Genomic DNA, 20,953 nt, shown 5'->3' with positions numbered 1-20,953 from the left:
ATTGTACACACATCAGTTGTTCATTTTAACCTTTAACGTAGCAGTGCACCAACTAAAAGGATTCCCTGCATTGTTCACAATAGTTGATAGATTTATCATGTACTATCTGATATATGATCCACCGGCACTGGGACCACCGGAACGCGATTCGCCGGGACTGGGACCACTGGCATTAAGGACCACCGGAACACAATCCACCGGCACTAGGACCACCGGCACTGGCACCACCGGAGCCTCTCTGCTCCTCTGTTCCTGGACCATCAAACTCAGGACCCCCGAGCAGGGACCACCGGAGCAGGGACTACCGGAGCACGGATCACTGGAACTGGGTCCACCCAGAACTGGGACCGCCAGAGCAGGAACCATTTTTCGGACAGTTCTCTCCTGCTGGCAGGCAATACTCTCTACCATTGCCTCAAAGGTCCCTCTATCACATGCTCTCCTGAGCGGCCATTCCATGGGCTCATCTAAGGCATAATTAAAAAGGTCTTTGAGTGCAGAATCACTAAGATTTAGCCCCTTGGCTGTCTTAAGGAACTTCCCAGCAAACCTCCAGATCTCCATTCCCTTCTGGCGGAGTAGTTGGAGGACTCGAAACCGTAGAATCCACTTGTACTGAGGACAGGTGGTGAGCGATTCCGGGATCGAGTCCTCTCTCTGCTGAGTCCTCAACATGGTCGGATTCTTATGTCACGTACAGATAAGGGAAAATGGTGCGAGGACTCAAGTGCAGATAAATGAAGATTTATTAACAAAAAATTATCATAAACACAAAACAAAACCCACAAGCGGGGCAAAACACAAGCTAAAAATAACAGAACACAACTTAAACATACCATAACGGAATCACGGGGAAGACGGGAGACGTAGACATTACAAGGATCCAACACAGACTGACAAACACAAGGAGCTTATAAAGGGAAGAAATCAAGAGGGAACAGGTGGGAGAATTCAATCACTAATCAGATAACAAGGGGGGAGGGACCAGACAATGACAGGAGGACATGCTCAAAATAACAAAACCAACATGTCCACATAAGACAGGACAGGTATGTGACATGCATAACATGAGCTAACAATAATAAACATAAAAATATAAATGCTATTTGTGGTGTGACAGGCAGCGTGGCGAGGGGCCGCGAGAGCGGGCCGGTGATTAATGTTCACGAGTGCCAGCTGCGTGGCACACCGGTCTCGTCTCGCGGCCATGTGACGGGAGCATATAAGGAGGAGCAAGGGCTGCGGAAGACGAGAGAGGACCAGGCCTGGACTTTATGTTATGTTTTGTTTTACGTGTTATTATGTGTTCGTGGGCAATCGTCTGTGAGGGGCTGCCCACGTTTTATTTTGTGTGTTTGCGGGCAGTCGTCCGTGAGGGGCTGCCCGCGGTTTTACTTTGTGTGTTTGCGGGCAGTCGTCCGTGAGGGGCTGCCCACGTTTTATTTTGTGTGTTTGCGGGCAGTCGTCCGTGAGGGGCTGCCCGCGGTTTTACTTTCATTTTATTTATTTTGAATAAATGTTTTTGAACGTTCGCCGGTTCCCGCCTCCTTCCTTCCCATCTACGAACCGCGTTACACTATTATATGGCCAGAGTCTTCAAAGTTTTACATATTTTGTCCAGACTATTGAATATGATGAAGACATAATATTTATCATCATTTGTTTAGTAAAACATTATCACATCATTGTTTAGTAACTTATGTAATTATTTGTCTCATACCTATAGAGTCTGCTCTAATGATTGAGAGGTGCTTTTGGAGTCTTATGGATTGCAAATGTAGGAGATGGTTTTAAAATTGTGAAATGGCCATTCTATGTTGTAAATATATTCAAAGCTACATGGCATGACACAATATGATTTTTTAAGAAGGATAATTTAAAAGAAAAAGAATAATTAGGGAGAATCAACACCTGTAGATAATATAGTTAGCTGCGTAGGACGAAGGATACCCAGATCCAAAAATCTCAACAAACAAACAAAAGGAAATCCCGCCCACTATTAATACTTGGAAAAATCAGAAACTTTGTATTAGAAACGTTTTGGTCTCATGACCTTCATCAGGCATATATCATATATAATATAAAAAGTTATATGCCTGATGAAGGTCATGAGACCGAAACGTTGCTAAGATTTCCTTTTGTTTGTTTGTTGGGAATAATATGTAATCCATTTAAAAATAAACTGTAATCTAATTATAAGCATTTTAAAACATATTGGTGCTTTACATTCTAAAATCAGATATTTTTTAAAAAACTGTAATATATATTACTTGAATTTCCATGCTTTGCCTATGTAAGATTTGTTTTACTTTCCACGAACATTCACATGTATTTGCTTCATTAAGAACATTTGTAATATGCACAAATGCCCAATGGCCGTCACACACGTAAGGACACGCATACTGCATCTTTGTGGAGATGTATTGAGTATGAATTCACTTTTTTTTATTCTTTTTTATTCTTTTTTACACTCTTTTGTGCTTTGCCATCCGGACGAGTCTTTCTGAAACATTTACGGAAAAAGAAACTGCATGTTTTAATGAAGAGGAATGTGATCAGTGCAACAATTGAGAGTAAAAAGGCCAGTACGTCCAGGCAGTGGTACTGATACCAGCTCAGGTCATGTGCCTGAACTCGTAGATGTTTAGCTCCTTTATTCCGCATCACAAATTCAATCCAGAAAACTGCCTGGTCCAGAGGCTTCATCGGCTGATCATGGTGGATTCTGGACAGTCTCATAATGCTTTCTTTGTACCTGATTAGAGAAGAAAAAGAAACACTGCTTAACACATGACTAGGTCTGGAAAAGTACAACAGTTTCTAAATATATTGACAATATACAACATATTGTTTTTCTATGACATCAGGATAAAAGTGAGTAGTGTAGTGTAAACTACTGAAAATAACGGTAGGTCCCTTTGGTAATGGATTATTTCAAGTTTATGAAAGACTTAACTCACGAGAGATTATTTAAGACAGTCTTGAGAGCATCCGCTAGGTCTTTAGACTCCATTGTGTTGATATCAAGAACAACAGCAGCTCCTTTGGTTTTCATGTGCATCATGTTATCAGGCTGGTCAGCAAACAATGGCAAACCCACCATTGGGACTCCATGATAAATAGCCTCATACAGTCCATTTGTCCCGCCATGGGTAATGAAGACCTTTGTTTTTGGATGTCCTATCAGATAAAATGAAGTCAGTATTTATCTGACACCAGTTATTGTGTATCATGAGCACACATGACAACACTTTCCTTACCAAGCAAATCATTCTGTGGCATCCAGTCATAGAGTTTTGTATTGGGGGCGAGAGTTTCTGGTGTTTTTCCACTGTAACGCCAAAGAACCTGTGCAAATAAACATATGGATACAGTTCTGAGCATATTAACAGATAGTAAGAGATAGAAAAGTTAGGTTCTGTAAAAACTGTTTTTATTTTTTTTCTGCATAGAATTATATTTGTAATAATAACATTTACATATACAAACACATTTAGTTTGGGCTTTTATTCCCATATAAAAATTGATCAAAGTACATACATGGTGTCATGTCTTCGACCTGATCTGTCCCATGTTGTCGCGTCTCATTGTTTTGACAGTTCGCCATCTGCTCTGCTGTGATTGTGGCATTTTTCCCCACCCCCTCGTTACTCCACTAGCGTTATTGCGCACCGCTCTCACCTGTTATTAATCTGACTTCCTTAATTATTCCCCTATTTAATCATCTCGTGTTTGCTGTCTTGTGCCAGATTGTTTGTGTTTGTTTACCTTGCACTCCGGCCAGCCTGTCTTGTCTTGGTGATCTTGTGTTGTGTCCCGTTTTGAGGCTCCAGTGCCTGTTTGAGTTTCTTTTAGTTTTTTTTTTCTCTCTCCTCTTCTGCCGCCCAGACTGTTCTTGCGCTGTTCCTGCTTGGTTTTCTTCCCGCTCCCCGGCTCTGGTTTGCCACGCTCCAGGTCCGCGCTCCTCACCCACCAGCTGTCTCTCTCTCTGCCAGAAGTTTCGCCCCACCCACCCGGGCGCTGTGATCTTCGGTCTGCTTCTTCAACCTCCCTGAAGAAAGCACAGGACCGAGCTGCCAGCGCCCCCTGCTTGTTTTCTTAACTCTTTTGTTTGACTGTTCTGCCCAGTTGTGTGCAAAGAACTATTAATAAATTAAGTTTTGTTGTGTGTGCAATTGAATCTTGTCCTGATTTGTGAAAGAACAATCTGGCGACGATGGATTCAGCAGACAAAGACCAGGTTTGGACAGCACTCGCTCAGCAAGGTGCCCTTTTAGGCCAGCAAGTTACCCAGCTTACCAACACTTCACGGGAGGTAGAATTTCTGACTGCTCAGGTGGCAGCATCCAGGACGAGACTGTCTCCCACGAGCTGCCCCGTGACATGGATTCCTTGGTTGACCTGGCCTTTCGTATAGAAGATTGGATTCTTTCTCGACGCCATCATCGGTCTGGTAACCCATTTTGGAGGTTGGGGGAGGGCTCTCCTTCCTCAAGTCATCCCCATCCAGTCTTCACCTCCTCCTACAGACCCTGAACCCACGCAATTGCATCGTCTCTGTCTTACGCCTCAGGAGAAGCAGGATCGTCTGGCTAGAGGTTTATGCCTTCACTGTGGGAAACCTGGGCATTTTGCTCTAAAGTGCCCTTTAAAAGCCAAGGCCCACCAGTGAACCGGGGACTCCTGGTGGGCGCATTTCCTTGTGTTAATCCCCCTTGTTATCACATGCTGCTACCCGTCTCCATCCATCATGAGGGCTCCTCCAACTCCTGCCAGGCCCTCGTAGATTTTGGGGCTGAGGGCAATTTTCAGCCCCAGTGCTGTCGCTAAGCAATGGGCCATTGCAGCTATCCCTCTCTCCTCACCCATTCCTGTGTGGTCGTTAGCTTATCAGCTTATCTCCACCATTACCCACACCACCCTGTAGTGTAAGTTTAGTTGTCACAGCCAATCCTTATGAGGGTATTGAGCTGTACCTACTGAATTCTCCGGGTGTTCCTATCATTCTGGGGCATCCATGGCTGGTGCAGCAGAACCCTCACGTGGACTGATCTGGGAATTCTGTGTTAACCTGGAGTCAGTTTTGTCTAGCGTCTTGTCTGGGTGCTGCTTCTTGTCCTGGTTCTGCGTGTCCTGTTTTTCAGGTGGAGGCAGCAGATCTGTCTGGAGTCCCGGCGGAGTACCCGATCTTCATCGGGTCTTCAGCAGGTCCCGAGCCTTACCCTACCGCCCCACTGATTGATTGTGCTATTGACCTCCTCCTAGGAACATCTCAGCTCAAGGGTTGGTTATATTCCCTTTCTGGTCCTGCACGAGAGGCCATGGACAGGTATATTCAAGAATCTCTCAATGCCGGCCTCATCCGCCCCTCTTCCTCGTCCGCCGGGGCAGGGTTCTTCTTCGTTAAGAAGAAGGATGGTTCCTTGTGCCCCTGCATTGACTACCGAGGGTTAAACAACATTACTGTCAAAAAAAGGTACCCCTACCTCTCATGTCGCAAGGTCCTTCAACGGCTGTTAGAGAATCCGCTCTTTGTAAAGGTGGAGAAGTGCGAGTTTCACTCCAAGTCGGTTACATTCCTGGGTTATGTCATCTCAGCTGATGAGATCAGGGCTGATACCGCCAAGGTAAGGGCCCGAGTGGCCAGTCCCCAACACCCGTAAGGTTCTGCAGCGGTTCCTGGGCTTTGCCGATATTTTTATAGGTGCTTCATCAGGAACTTCAGTCAGGTAGCTGCACCCTTAACAGCTCTTACCTCCACCAAAGTACCTTTCAGATGGAGTAGTAAGGCTCAGGAGTCCTTGGATGTTCTTAAGTCCCGTTTCATCTCTGCTCCTGTTCTCTCTATTCCAGATCCTGATCGGCAATTCATTGTCGAGGTGGATTCCTCTGATGTTGGGGTAGGTGCTGTCCTGTCTCAGCGGAGCCCTAAGGCCGGGAAGGTGCAAGGACATTCCTGGCCGAACGTAACTATGAAATTGGAAACAGGGAACGGATGGCAGTCAGGTTGGCCTTGGGTGAGTGGTATCACTGGCTGGAGGGGTTGGCGCAGCCCTTCCTTGTCTGGACGGATGCCAAGAACCTTGAGTGTGTCCGTTCAGCCAGGAGGTTGAGTTCACGGCAGGCTCGATGGGCACTCTTCTTTGGCCGTTTTAACTTCACCCTCTCGTACTGGCCGGGTTCCAAGAATGTCAAGCCTGATGCCTCTCTCGTCTGTTCGTGGTTCCTTGGGAGGGAGTGCTGGCCAAGGCCATCCTTCCCAAGAGGGTGGTGGTAGGGTCTCTCTACTGGGATGTTGAGAGGCGAGTGGAGGAGGCCGGACGAGGAGTGGAAGTGTCAGAGGAGTGCCCGGAGGGTCGACTTGACTTCGTCACTGGGCTGACGCCCTTGATAGGTAACACCATCATCCTGATGGTAGTGAATTGTTTTTCCAAAGCAGCCCACTTCATCCCTTTGCCCAAACTCCCCTCTTCCAAGGAAACTGCTCAGACTGTGATAGACCACGTGTTCCAGATTCATGGGCTTCCTGTTGATGAGGTTTCTAATAGGGGGCCAAAGTTTGTTTCTCGGTTTTGGAAGGAATTCTGCAGACAGATAGGGGCCTCTACGAGTCTGTCCTCAGGCCTTCACCCCCAGACCAACGGGCAGTGCGAGCTAATCAGGATCTCGAGAGAGAGCCCTCTTCTGCCTGACCTCCTAGAATCCTAGTTCCTGGAGTCAACAGTTGTTGTGGGTTGTATATGCCCACAACTCCCTGTCTGTAGGGTCAACAGGTATGTCCCCATATCTGTGTTCTATTGGTTACCAACCTCCTTTGTTTCCCTCTCAGAAACCTGATGCTGCAGTCCCATCCGCCTTGGCCTTCATCCAGCATTGTCGCCGCACATGGAGGAGGGCTTAGGGGGTCTTGGACCAGACTTCAAGACGGACTAAGGCAACAGCCGATCGTCATCGGACTCCCTCACCTCGTTATGTGTGTGGTCCAAGAGTATGGCTATCTACCAAGACCTGCCTCTCAGGGTTGCCTTTCGTAAATTGGCTCCCAGGTTCATTGGGCCATACCGTATCACCAAGGTTCTGAATACGGTGGCAATTAGGCTCAAGCTTCCCCCTTCTCTTGGTCGGGTTCACCCTGTTTTTCATGTATCCAGGGTCAAGCCTTTGTTTAACCCTGTTACCCCCCCCCCCCATCACTTTGTGGATGGCGCTCCTGTTTATACTGTCAGGAGACTGTTGGATGTCAGACGCTGGGGCAGGGGCTTCCAGTATCTAGTGGACTGGGAGAGCTACGGTCCGGAGGAGAGGAGCTTCAGCCTCCCTGAAGACTGCACAGGACCGAGCTGCCAGTCCCCCCTTGAGGTTTGTTTTTGCATGTCACACAATTACGGCCAAACCTCAGTTTACAATTTGATGTGCTCTATGCATGTGCACTGGTCAAATTTTGTATGTGAATAAAAGCCTAAAGTAAATCTGTTCATCATGTAAAGTGATTGTGTCTCTTCAGAAGATTGGAAATCAATTGATTCATATGGATTAATTTTATAATCTTTGAATGACTTTTTGAAGCTTGAAAGTTTTGGTGGAATTATTAGACGTTGGATTTTTCTGAACTTTTCAGGTTACAATAAAATATCTTAAAATGTGTTTCAAAGATGAGTTTAAGTCTTATGGTCTTGGAATGAGGGTGAGTGATGACAGAATTTTCATTTTTACATAAACTGCTCATAATTCACAATGATGAGTAATTTATTGCCCCATAAAAGACATTAGGCAGACAAAAATTAATGGGGAAAATATTTTTTGGTTTTGCTGTTGCTATAAAGAAACAAATAGTTACACACCTTTTGTGGGATCTGACCAAGAGCAGAAGCAACAGTGTTTGCTCTTTCCATTGTCAGGTTGTTGATCATGGAACCCAATGAGAAAACAACAACGCCATGATCTCCTGAGCTCTGAACAAACTTCTCCAGTTCCTGAAAGACACACAAATGAGCACATACTTTAACACAAATAGTGTGAACAGGGCTTGTAATAGCATATACATTATGTAAGCTACTTAATGCTACATATAGTAAATATATTTACATAGGATATAGCAATCGTGGGAAAAAATAACTGCAGCATAACTTCCTGAAACACTGAAGCCTTTTATAAAATCACACAGTGCTACTGCACAGCCATACTAATGCTGAGGACACTCAGACAGCTATTGGCTGGCCAGTGGGAACTGCAGGAACCAGTGGCAGACCTGCGAGAACTAATCGGTATAGCACGATATAGCACAACCATCAATGCAATACTCGTTCCCTTATCTCAGGGAACTGAGGTTACGTTAAGTAACTGAGTACGTTCCCTTTTGAGCAGTTAATCATATTGCATCTGCTAGACACATTGGGAACCTATTCAAGGCAAGGCAAGTTTATTTGTATAGCACATTTCATACACAATGGCAATTCAAACTGATTTACATAGAAATGAATTAAAATAGATGACATATGCATAAGAAAAAAAATACCATGTGTACAAATAGAAACAGTTGTAAAGAGATTTTAAAAATAAATAAATAAATAAATAAATAAATAAATAAATAAATAAATAAATAAATAAATAAATAAATAAATAAATAAATAAATAAATAAAGATAAAATGGTGATAAATAGATCCCTATCTGCCTGATTCTGAATTTGGGTACTCCTATCTGAGATGGAAGAGATGGAGCATGTTCGCAATGTTTCCTGGACCTTACAAGTCAGTGCACTCAATCACGCCATGCCATGATAAGCGCAATGATATGTATCTCAAGTTGGGGCGCTATCATAAGGGCCACAAACTAGAGTATTGACATAACGTGACATATCCCTTATGTGAAAAACTGGGCTCATAGAGGCCAGCCATGATCATAATGAAGTGAATTGTTTTAAGTGCTGGAGCATTGGTCCTTTTTATACAGAAAGAATTTGTGTCTGTAGCGCAGGGACCTCCAGGCTATAGAATCTGGTAAATGTAGACGGCAAGGGCCAGTCGGCTGCTCTACAGATATCACCAATGGAAACCTGAGCCTTGATGCCTATGGGGCACTGGAGGCCTATAGAATAATTTGCTAATGCAATAGCATCCACCAACCACCTGGTTAGACTTTGCTTGGTGACCGGAAGAGAAAGTGACCACCTGTGCTTTGAAGGCTGCTGTAAGCACTTTGGGCACATAGCCATGTCTCATTTTGAGGATGACCATAGGGTCACCTGGGCCAACTCCAGACAGGAATGTGGCCAACCTGCTTAACTGATGCCTGTGCTAGTAGCAGAACAGTTTTTAGTAAAAGTGGCTTTAATTTGGCCATTTGCAATGGTTCAAATGAAGGCTCTTTCTGTGTTCGTAGGACCAGAGATAGGTCCCAGGAAGGCATGGTAGGGGGCTCACTGGGTGCTCCCTGAGCTCCCTTTGAGGGGCAACACATGTAGCGCCCATAGTTTGAGATGGGGGTGCCATATTGTCCCATTCACCAGGTCCTTCTTTAGGGGAATTGGCAATGGGGCTGCCGAAAGCAGCTGAATCAACTCGGGAAACCTAGAGTGGGGCCACTAAAAGGACTGTGTGCCTCCTTGATTCTTTTCACTTGGAGAAGGACCGGAACTGGAAGAAAAGCATAAAGCAGGCGGCTGGGCCAATTGTGGGCTAGCACATCCTTGTTCTTTGAGAAATATATTGGGCATTGAAAGTTGTCTTTGAAGGCAAAGAGGTCGACCTCTGCCCTCCTGAAAACATTCCATATCATTTGAACTGTTTGATAATAGGTGGTCCATCCACCCTGAGGACACCAGGTCCCTGGAAAGCATAACTGCTCCTTGGTTCAACCTGCCCAGCATCTGCCTATGGCCTGGGCGGTGGATTTTGAAGCGTGAAGAGCCAGGTCTATGACACTACGCAGGTTGCGGAAAGCCTCCTGATCAGAGCCAGTCTGGTCCATAGCATAGAGCCTAGAAAACTTGTCGGACTGCCGTTGAGTGGAGGGTGGAGCCTGCTTGGTCGGTGGAATATAGGCCCTATCTGCAAAGGCTGAGGCGTGTCCTGCAGGGCTTAGATGGGTGAGAAACTTCAGCCTTCCAGCCCACCGTCAAAGGTGGGCAAAAGTGCACAGCCACAGCTTTCTCTAGTGGTGGATCCTTTATCCTTTATATATCCTTTATCCTCTGTGCTGTCAATAGTAGAGAGTGCGCAGACATGCTGAGTCAATGAATTTAGCCAATTCCTTGTGAATCTCAGGAAAAAATTAGGCTCCTGTGGCCATTCCCAGTCAAGTCCAAGCTTGCTGACAGCTTTTGTGAGGATGTGGATGAGTTCGTTGTCCACACTAGCCCTAGAGTTGCTGTGTTGCTGAAATGTTGAGGGGGCAGGGTTCTTTAACAGAGCCCGACCAGTCCTCAGCATCTGAAGCGGACAATGGCACAGAGTCATCGTGTTGATGCTTTTGTGGGTCAACATTATTTCCACTGAACAAGACGAGACCCTCAGCATCAAGTGGAGGGTGCAAGTCTGAATGTGAGAACATCACAAGAGAGATATCTCTCTGAGGTGAAAGCGAGGCAAGTAGGCACTGGGCCGATGTGATCTCAGGTTTTCCGAATACTCAGACTCAGCCCTCTGACTGTTTTTTTCCAGAGCGGCATACTCTCAAACTGCTGGTTCAGCCCTGGTCCCCTGAACTGCTGGCGCTGCCTGGGAGGTGTCTTAGCCTGCCAGGTCCACCCATGCCCCACGGCTTTGGTCCACCCATGCTTCACAGTACAGGTCCACCCATGCTCCATGACCCAGACCCGCCTTTGTTATGCCAGAGTCCATGTCCTGTCCCCTTCACAGGCCTTTGTAATTAATCACACAATTATTAAATGTCACATTTCTGTTCAGAAAGGCCAGGATTCTGCTCCAGCCCAAGAGCTCGGCCAAGCCCCAGAACTAAGCCCAGAGAAGGCAGTGTGTACTGTTGTGCCTTCTGGCAGTGATGGAGTAATATCAGGGTTATGTTGTGTATTAGTTTTCATTGTGTTCAGTTGCTGTTTTCATTTTACCTAGTTTTCCAGTGTTTTTCATTGATTCCTCCCATTCACCTGTTACCTTGTTAATTAACTCGTTAGTTCATTTGTTTTCCCATTGTACTTAAGCCCTTAAGTACTTAAGTCAATTTGTTGTCCTGAATTATTTTACATCTAGGTGTACGTGGTTATGTTTTCTTCTTGGTATTCTCCTGGTTATTGTGTTTATCCTTATAGATCACAGATCTGTTTGAATATTTCCTTTGAGTGCTTCATTACAGCCATCAACCGTGTCATATATTTCAGATACACATATATGAAAATACACATATGCATATGTATAAATATAATATGCACACATATATTATATAAACACAAACTTTTATGTTAGATGTGATTCATCAATTTGACAACACACATTTTTCCCTTTATCCAACCTTTAATTAGTGACTTTTCATTTTTCATCAGAAATGCCATGTCAAATCATGCCATGTTACTTGATCTATTTAGTGAGAATTCCTTCATTTACAAATTACGCATAAAGTTCTTAATGCAAAAAAACACACATTTTTTAAGGCATCAAACATATTTCAGAAGAACAGATATTTCAAAATAATACGGCAAAACAAAGTCATTACCTTTGACAGAGGCTTGGCAGGTTTGCAGTGCAGTCCTCCAACAAATTTAAAATTAGGCAGGAGTGGACGTGGATACTCAAAATCCCAGTAAGTTCTAATCAACCAGATGTCAGCTTTTCCCATAGTCTCACACATTGTTGTAGGTTTGCCTGTGACATACAGACAATTCTAGTCATTTGATGCACAGTAGATCACAAGATTAAACGATATCTGGAAGACTAGCCTACTACACAATTAAAGCATAAAAGTTGGCTCAAATCAAAGAAAAAATAATAATTACCCCATATTTCAGTGTAAAGTTGGTCATAAGTAAACCTCATGTTCACTCGAAATAAGGATGTATACATGATGTAGAGGAGCATGTTTTTAACTCTCTCTGTGAAGCTCATGTGGTCAGTGAGGTGATCCTGCACAGCGACTGCAGGAACATAGGATGGCGGAGTGGGGAGCTGACCGCAAAACTGCTCGAACGTATATGCGAACGTTGAGCGCAGTGAGAGAACGTGTGGGATCTTCAGCATCTCTGCCATCAAGTCAGCGCATGGCATCATCGGATCAGACAAAAGCACATCATAATGAGATTCCTGAAGCGTGTGCAAAAGATCCTCATTGTGAAGCATTCCTTTGCATGTATCAGTTACAAGCTCCATGAAGTCTGACATCACTTGCCTGATCATGGAGAATCTCTCGTATGTGGTGACTGTGTCATTCATCCAGAGATGAATAAATTCACTCCATATAGCACTGGCCTCTTCTTTCTGCATGTTGGCTTTAAACACATTATAGTTGAACCGCTCCTTCCGTGTGTGCTGTACAGTAGGCGATGAAGAACTGACCAGAACCGTCACGCTGTGGTTCTTCTCAACTAACGCGTCTACGATGGTACGCATGTTGTGCCAGTGGCTGTACTCGCCTGGCAACACCAAAACCCTTCCAGCCTCTACTCCACACAGCAGCACGAGCACAAATATAGTCCCACAAATCATGCTGAAGTGTTTGTGCCTTTGTATAAGCGCAGTGTGATCTGGTGAACAATGACCTAAATACATGACAGTATGTGCACAACAGGATTTGGGCAAAGGTCATGTTGCATTATGGAGGTTATAGGTGCACTTTGTCATTTTGCCAAAGGATAATAGGCCTTTTAACTTGAACTTTCATTCAACTCCCACTCTAAATGCTTTATTTTGCAACACTGAAATGAATGTTACCCAGAACATTGTTTTGATTTTAAAAAAATGTGAGTGCAATTCTGACACAGATGTTAGTTTATAGCAGTGGCTTTGAACCCTAATAGATTTGGGTTTAATATATGCTAATTCTAGTTAATTTGCAATAATTTAACTCTGCAGCAAGTGGTTAAAGATAACAAAAACAAGCTCACTATCACTTAAGCACTTTTAAGTCAGAATTAATTAATTCAATAATAAATAACAAAAAAATAATGCTAACTGCAATTGTAATGGCCCATATCCTTTAGTTTTCCATTTTTTTTTAAAGTGAATTTTTTATTAAGATTAAATATATATGATATGAACATGAGTCTAAACAATTAAATTCATTTTACCAAGGTAACACTTTACAATTGGGGGGTAATGACAATTGGCGTGTACACTTGTGTCACAATTCGATATATATATATATATATATATATATATATATATATATATATATATATATATATATATATATATATATATATATATATATTAGGGGTGTAACGGTTCACAAAATTCACGGTCGGTTCCATACGATAGACTGGTGTCACGGGACGGTTCGGTACAGTTCGGTACAGTTCGGTATGTTTTAGATACAGCAAAAAGTAAAAATTGGCAGATAAATTACCGTTTTTTTTTTTTTTTTATTAAAACTAACAAAGTATATATATATATATTTTTTTACATTGAACAATGATGGAGCTATACTTTACCCATCTTCTATGTAGTTACAGGAATAAGACATTATCTCTTTACATTAGCGTGTGCGGTGCGTGTTGCGTTGCATGTGCGTTGCAGGAGCCCCACACCCTGTAGTGCTTTCACACATATGCTGCGTTTGCAGTCCAGCATTGATTCATTATTTTTTATTTAAAATCCAAAAGTTTTTACTGAACATGCCTCGTCAGAATTCCAATTCTCTTTGTTTACTCTTTAGTAGAAGTCAGGTTACGTAGCCTACTACATTTAAACAACATTTTATTAAATTAATTTATTCATATTTATATACTTTAGAATTAGCTCACACAAGTGGCAAAACCTTTAAACATAGTTTATAGCCTTAAATCACAAACATTTTAAATTAGAAACTTACAATAGTCTATTCAAAAACAGCCGACTCTCGTCTTTTCTTTCGTTTTTACACCTTTTTAAAATAAATCCTGCAGGTCAAAAAGAACTTTACTTTTCACCTCCAAGAAAGTACGAGTGCTCTCCATTATGGCACTTTTTTTTTAACCTAAATGCCAGGTAAGGTGTTGTTTTGTTGCTTTACTTGAGAAAAAAAAGCCATGTGTTGACTTTGAAACAAGAGTATATTTTAAATTATATGCATCTGTGGTGAAATTACTAGATTTTCGCGTCAGTACATGTTTATTTTAATGCGAACAATGTTCTATCACTTTATGCAGCAACGCAACGCAGCAAAAAATAGACTCGGTACGAAAACGATCTGTGCACTGCTGCAGACGCAACGCACCTGTAACGGACTGACGGACCGCATCTGCGTGCAGTGTGAAAGCTGTAATCCGTTAACATGGGTACTGAAAAAAATACGCGCCGCACACGCACTGCAGACGGAGTATATGTGAAACGGGCGTTAGGTCTCATATCCGCGGCTATAAATGGACCACTCGCCGCGGTGATGTCTTTTGCCATTTGAATAAGTTGGAAATGTCTGTCTAAATGCTGCGGGGATAGTTTGTGGCTGTTTCTCCTTTTTATCGTCTTGTTGTCGGCGTAAATGAGTTGATTGACATGACATGAATTATTCCCGCTGCTGTACCATCAGCAAATGCGACATACCGTTGTTTTTTAATCCATCACTCTTGCCAACACCATCATAGCTTACAAAGAATCCAAAGTTCACCCAAACACCAGACCTGTTGGTTATATTGGAGGATCTTCTATTTCTGGTTTGTTAAACGCAATTGCTATTTTGCCACGAGCATTCAGCGCGTAGCCTGAGTAAGCGAGCACCTGACTGAGCAGCCTAAAACATATTTGGTGTTTTTTTTTCTTTCACTTCGGCGGTGTCAGGGGCATTGGCTGTTATGTAGTTTTGGTTATTGGGCTACCTTGTTGGACGCATATTATTATATTTCACACACTTTTTTATTTTCCAAATCTAATTAATTAGTCCAAGAACCGTTCGGTACATAATGCGTACCGCGTACCGAACCGAAAGCCTCGTACCGAACGGTTCAATACGAATACGCGTATCGTTACACCCCTAATATATATATATATATATATATATATGCTCCATTTCTCTTTTTAAAATCTCCTCACAAACATCCGCTGTCAGTTGTCACAACCTGCTAGGCCATTAACGACGCTTGGTTCATTGTTGCCAAGTCTGGAATGGGGTTGCATTTAGGCTACTGTTGCTTTGGGGTGTTTGTAGCCTATAGTACACAGGTTAAGTTGTCTTTACTTAAGCAATATTTCTACCGCCCGCGCCCCGCATTTTGGGATATTTTGGCCCATTCTGGCCGTGATTTCGATACTTTTGAATAACAATTGGAGGGGTTTTGTTATTCAGACCTGGCAACCCTGTCCCTCGGTTTGCCCTTCGTGCTGCTTCGTGCACTTTGAAGGCGTGGCCTTACCTGGCATTCGAAGTGCGCACCCTTCACTTTGGGACACAGCTCAGGAAACATGCACAGTTTGTTGTCAATATGTCAAAACATTGCAGAGATACAACCTTAAGAGTCATTTTGGCATCATGCCTCAGCTTCACCGCTTTGTTAAACAAAACGATTTTATCTATTGATGTGAAATCAATACATTTTTGACGGGATGGTCTGAAGATAATACGATTCAATTTTGGTGAAAATCGGACAAACGGCCTAGGAGGAGTTTGAAAAAAAGTAGGTTTTTAACTAATAACAAGATGAAGGAGAGGAAGTTTTACCAAATATGGCAAAATTGATATCTATGTTCTCAGTAGCCAAGGAATGTACTCTGACCCGTTTCATTATAATAACCTAATTTATTCAAAAGTTATTAGCCTTTTTGTAAATTTTGTTATACATTCTGACCACAAGGTGGCACTGCACCGAAACTGTTTGAGTACCTTTAGGGCATGGTGCAAAAGAGGCACAACGAGTTTCGTAATGATATGTTAATGTATACATAAAATACAGCATTTTTAGAGAAAAGTTAAAATGGCAGACGCCCAAAATGGCTGACATGGGATAATTGGATATTTGTCGACTCAGCATGACGTCCCGAATCTAATAACAACAATTTTAATATTCGCACGAAAAGTCTGGTCATTCCAGGGTGCAAAATACTTCTGATCGTATTTTGCAAAAAAATTGTTTTTTGGCTAGTGCTAAACCCAAACAGCAGGAAGGAATGACACGATTGTATAATTGTAAAGTAGGACCATGTGTCTTTGACCCTGGAGGCCTGGTTTCACACCTCAACTGCTTGCTTTTCCTGATGAACAGAAATTTGAGGGTCTGTTTGTGGTAATGCGTAGATTGAGTGATAAAAGTTTGTTTGCTCATCAAGTTGTGTCCTGGCTTTTGACAATGTTAAATCTCTACCGTGCTTCTCTGCTACCCTTGTTTCCCCTTTGTTTTGAAAGACCCTCCTTTCTACAGGTGAATGCGAGTTATGGTGGAACTGTTCTCCAACAGGCTGATGAGGGAGACGTGGTTCGTCCTGTCAGTTTTTCTCACGCTTATGTCCTTGACATTCAACATGTTAAAGGATCTGAAAATCTTGTAGCCGACGCTTATTAAAAGGAGTCTGAGGAAAAGGCCCAGAGGGGACAGCAGGCTGGTCTTGATTTGTTGTTTGCGTTTGGTTAAACTTATTTCTTTGCTACATCCAACACTACTACAGGAGAATTGGGACTCCTGGTTTCTAGGAATTTGTAGACTGTCTGAACTGCAGCTCTCCTATGACCATGGTCCCGATAGCTCCGGTGGTCCCAGTTCCAGTGGCCCATGCTCCGGTGGTCTCTAAGTGGAGCAAGAGAGGGAAGGCGTCATCCGTGTTCCGGCGGCCCGAGTCTGGTGGTCCTGAGTTGGAGAAGGAGGATCCCAAGGTCGTGGTCCCAGGTCTGGTGGTCCTGAATTGGAGAAGGAGGATCCCAAGGTTGATGGTCCCTTCTCCAGTGGTCCCAGGTTCGGTTGTCCTGATTTGGAGAAGAAGGATCCCAAGGTAGATCGTCCCTGCTCCGGTGGTCCTGAGTCCGGTGGTCCTGAGATGCCCTGCTCTGCCTACGCCACCCCGGTCTCTCTTTTTATCCTGAGGTTTACTGCAGTCAGCCGGATCCGGGCCGTATCCAGATCAGGTGGTGTACTTGCGCCTGGATGTGACCAACGCAGTGTCTGCAGAGATCGTGTGTCAATTAGACCCCTCTCTGAAATTGCCTCATAAACGCGACATTCTCAATAAACCTGTCTCTGGCGGAGGCCTCCGATCTTTTGAATATTCAGATCTAATATGTATTCTGATCAGTAATGTTGGCAGAATCATAATCATACAGTGTATGTTTGTTGACCAGGGGAGAACTGATTTTTTTTTCTCTTCTCCATTATGCCACTGGATGCCATCTAGTTTTGGTTTCTTGCCACTGTTGCCTTTGGCTTGGTTTGGGTTGCTCAGTTGGGGACATTAAATCAGTTAGGGACACGAAATATTCAGGTAATAAATAAATTAATATAGTAATTTAGTTGAAAATGTATTATGATATTTAATAAATAATAAAGTCACCTATATAAATAAAGGTGACTTGACTTTGCAAAGAGCACATGAATTCATACCACATGCAGCACTGCTTTTGCATTCTCTGCTTTGATATGTAATTTCTTGTTGCTTCGCTACATCAAAAGGAAAAGAATTGCAACAAGCAGCCATTTGGCCAAGCGCAACAAAAGCAAACTAGGAAGCTAACAGCAGACCAACTGCAAAAACTTCAAAGAAATTTGGAGACAAATTTTGGACAGTTTTTAAGCAAAAAAGAGACAATTACATGTTTTGTATAATTATAGCGCCACCAAGAGGTACAATCATACCATTTTTTTGTGTGTCCTCAGAGTGAGCCCATAGATGTGTGTGTCAATTTTGGTGAAAATATCTCATATGTGAAAAAACACATAAAAAATGACTGACATATAACTTTGATTAGATGTTACTACCCCTTACTATCAATATTTTGAGATTTGGGTATTAGCATATAGCTATCAACCTATGTTTCTGACACTGGTTTCGTCTCGATCGGACTACCGGCTTAATTAACATGCTGTACAAATCATACATCGAAACCTGTCAAATCTGGTATCGTTGAACCCGGCAAGGATTCAGGAGCCAAAAAAAGTTACTCCCATCAAAATATGTCAACCACACCCAAAGTTATAAGCGTTTGAAAAAATAATCCACTAGGCGGCGCTGTTTTGAAACTTCTCAGGCTATTTCAGGGCATCGTGGTGATGACCCATTCCAAGTTTCGTAACAATCCGTTCATGCATTCGTAAAATACAGCATTTTAGCACATAATTAAAATGGCCGACATGGTAAAATGGTTGACATCAGTCAACTCGGCATGATGCCCTGAATCTAATGAGACCCATTTTATGAATTTAGGATTAAAGGTTCAGAACTTATAAGCCAAAATAGCAATTTTTCGTATCTCCGGACCAGTAGGTGGCGCTGAGCCAAAATGCAGCATGTTACCTCAAGTCATGCTTGTGATGACACGTACCATGTTTGGTTTGAATACGATAAAGCGTTGGAGATAATGCCTTTGGTGTGTTTTAATGGAACATGATCTTTACTTAAAATCCTAACAATTTTTGTAATAAAAGAAATTGCATAATTTTGACCCATACAATGTATTGTTGGCTATTGCCACAGATATATCCGTGAGACGCATACCAGGTTTTGTGCTCCATGGTCACATATAGTACACTTTTGAAATTGTGCATCATGATGACTCATGGTGAAAAGTAGCTTATACTCTTGATAACCTTTAAAAGTTAAAAAAAGAAAGATGTCAAAGCGCATTAGCCCCATATAATCTTCTAATAACTGATAACTTTATTAGGACTCCTGATAATGTTAAGTTATTTGTATGTACCCTTCCAGTGCATTTGAAGCTGAAATTACTGCATGGCAAAGTGCACATTATCAGTGGTTTTATGTTTCTTGTGTTGTTTGGAAAGGCTGGGGCTATTCAGAATGACAATGAAGTTTTAGCTGTAAGAATAACAGGTATTGAGCGATTTAAAGTGGTTTGGGACTATGTGCACCTTCTAACTCGTTTTCCAGTTGCTTATTGGTCTGTCCTTTACTAGTTTGTAGAACCTCCCAAAATACTGTTAAAAGTTTTGCCAGTAATGTAAGTTTAACTGGTCACCCATAATTTGTTAAAATGTTCAGTAATAAACATTTGTTCATGTTTAAGACCACTTGTGATCATGACACTGACACAGGAATTAAGAGGTGTGGCACAAAATAAAAATCTTGTTTTACTCAGATGAAGTAAAACAAAAAAAATCTTATCATGTTTTAGCATTTTGCAAGCATGATTTAATACATTGCTAACATGATTACTTTGTTAAAACATTTTGCTAGCATTGCTAACATGTTTTATCATGTCAGCAATGTATTGAAAAAGCATGCCATATAGTTCATCTATTTGATTTGATTCAAATAATCTTTTTTTTTTGTTTTGTTTAAGTGCATTTATTCAAATGGTTTAGAATCTGTTCAAATCAATAAAAGTTACCCACTTAAAAAGTATGAACATGGTTCATATATGAAAAAATTGCAATATTGATATAGCTATATCAGATAATATATTTATTTAGTGCTGACTACTTACCCAGGATTTCCGTATATAAGTGATCCCACTTTGATTTAGTGACTAGATATAACAGGACGTCCTGTGTGCCATAGAAGAGAACGTTTTTCAGTCTCTGAAGGAAATTCATTTGATCTGTGTTCTCAGAGCCGATAGCAGGGACGTAGGATGGCGGTGCCGGCAGTTGGGCGCAAAGTCTCTCAATTGTGTTACCAAAGGAAAACCTGAGACTGAGAATTAAAGGCAAGTTCAATTTCTGCGCCAGCAGCTCCCCACACATGAAAACTGGGTCAGCCAGTAAGGCGTCAAACTTCTCTTTTCTCCACTTCTCAAGAAGGTCTTCTCTGGCAAAGAGTGCATTGCACACAGCCTGATTCTGCTCTGTGCCAATGTCAATCATCTCCTTGATCTTCATTGAAGCCTTGATGAAGTTGACATTCGGTAGCTCATGAGTCCAGTACTTCAGCATCTTCTCCATGTTCTCCAGAATGTCCTGCTTCGTGTGAGGCACCTGTAGAATCTCCACATTGTAGCCCGGGGATGGGCTGGTTCTGACAGACGGTGTGGCTGTGTGAGTGACCACGGTGACATTGTGTCCTCTTTCGATCAATAAATCTAGGATTACTTTTACATTGAGCCAGTGGCTGAACTCGGCAGGCCAGACGAGGATGTTCCCTCCTGATACACACAGCAGGTTTAGGTTTAACAGCACTAGCAGGAAAAGACTGGTGCTTCCTCTGGGACCCATGACAGCGGCAAACAACCTTCTGCCCACAACGAGCATGAGCAAGCATGTGTGGAGGAGGAGCGGCTGTAACCAGGGGTGGGGGGAGTAGAATGTGGGACAGAGTCCAGGGAGGGACAGGCGTTCTTGTTGAAAAAAAAAGGTTCGATTTTTTTATTTTATTTTATTCTGGAAATGAAAAGGATTTCTATACAGGTGCTGGTCATATAATTAGAATATCATCAAAAAGTTGATTTATTACACTAATTCTATTCAAAAAATGTAAATTTGTATATTATAATAATTCATTACACACAGACTGATATATTTTAAAGAATTTATTTGCTAATTATGGTGGAAAAGTATTTGGTCTTCAACAAAAAAAGCAAGATTTCTGGCTCTTGTAGACCTGTAACTTCTTCTTTAAGTGGTTCCTCTGTCCTCCACTCGTTACCTGTATTAATGGCACCTGTTTGAACTTGCTATCAGTATAAAAGACACTTGTCAACAACCTCAAACAGTTA

General features: G+C 42.5%; 1 protein-coding gene across 4 annotated transcripts; it reads right to left on the bottom strand.

Annotated features, from left to right (window-relative positions):
• Nucleotides 1-728: 728 nt before the first annotated feature.
• LOC137070433 (UDP-glucuronosyltransferase 2A1-like) lies at nucleotides 729-20,490 on the bottom strand. 4 transcript variants are annotated; one of them, XM_067437569.1, is made up of 7 exons: nucleotides 20,127-20,490; nucleotides 11,949-12,354; nucleotides 11,669-11,817; nucleotides 7,842-7,973; nucleotides 3,261-3,348; nucleotides 2,961-3,180; nucleotides 729-2,755 (listed from the first exon to the last, which is right to left on the bottom strand). In XM_067437569.1, the coding sequence occupies exons 1-7, from the start codon at nucleotides 20,487-20,489 to the stop codon at nucleotides 2,446-2,448; spliced, it is 1,668 nt and encodes a 555-aa protein (XP_067293670.1). In that variant the 5' UTR covers nucleotide 20,490; the 3' UTR covers nucleotides 729-2,445. The 4 variants fall into 4 exon arrangements, with proteins under 4 accessions (XP_067293670.1, XP_067293668.1, XP_067293667.1 ...); XM_067437567.1 differs by lacking the exon at nucleotides 11,949-12,354 and having other exon boundaries at nucleotides 19,727-20,490; XM_067437566.1 differs by lacking the exon at nucleotides 20,127-20,490 and having other exon boundaries at nucleotides 11,949-12,738.
• Nucleotides 20,491-20,953: the final 463 nt, after the last annotated feature.

The sequence above is a fragment of the Pseudorasbora parva genome, chromosome 3 (assembly GCF_024679245.1).
Source record: "Pseudorasbora parva isolate DD20220531a chromosome 3, ASM2467924v1, whole genome shotgun sequence".
Classification (NCBI taxonomy): Eukaryota; Metazoa; Chordata; class Actinopteri; order Cypriniformes; family Gobionidae; genus Pseudorasbora; species Pseudorasbora parva.
This window is presented reverse-complemented; position numbering and strand designations above follow the sequence as displayed.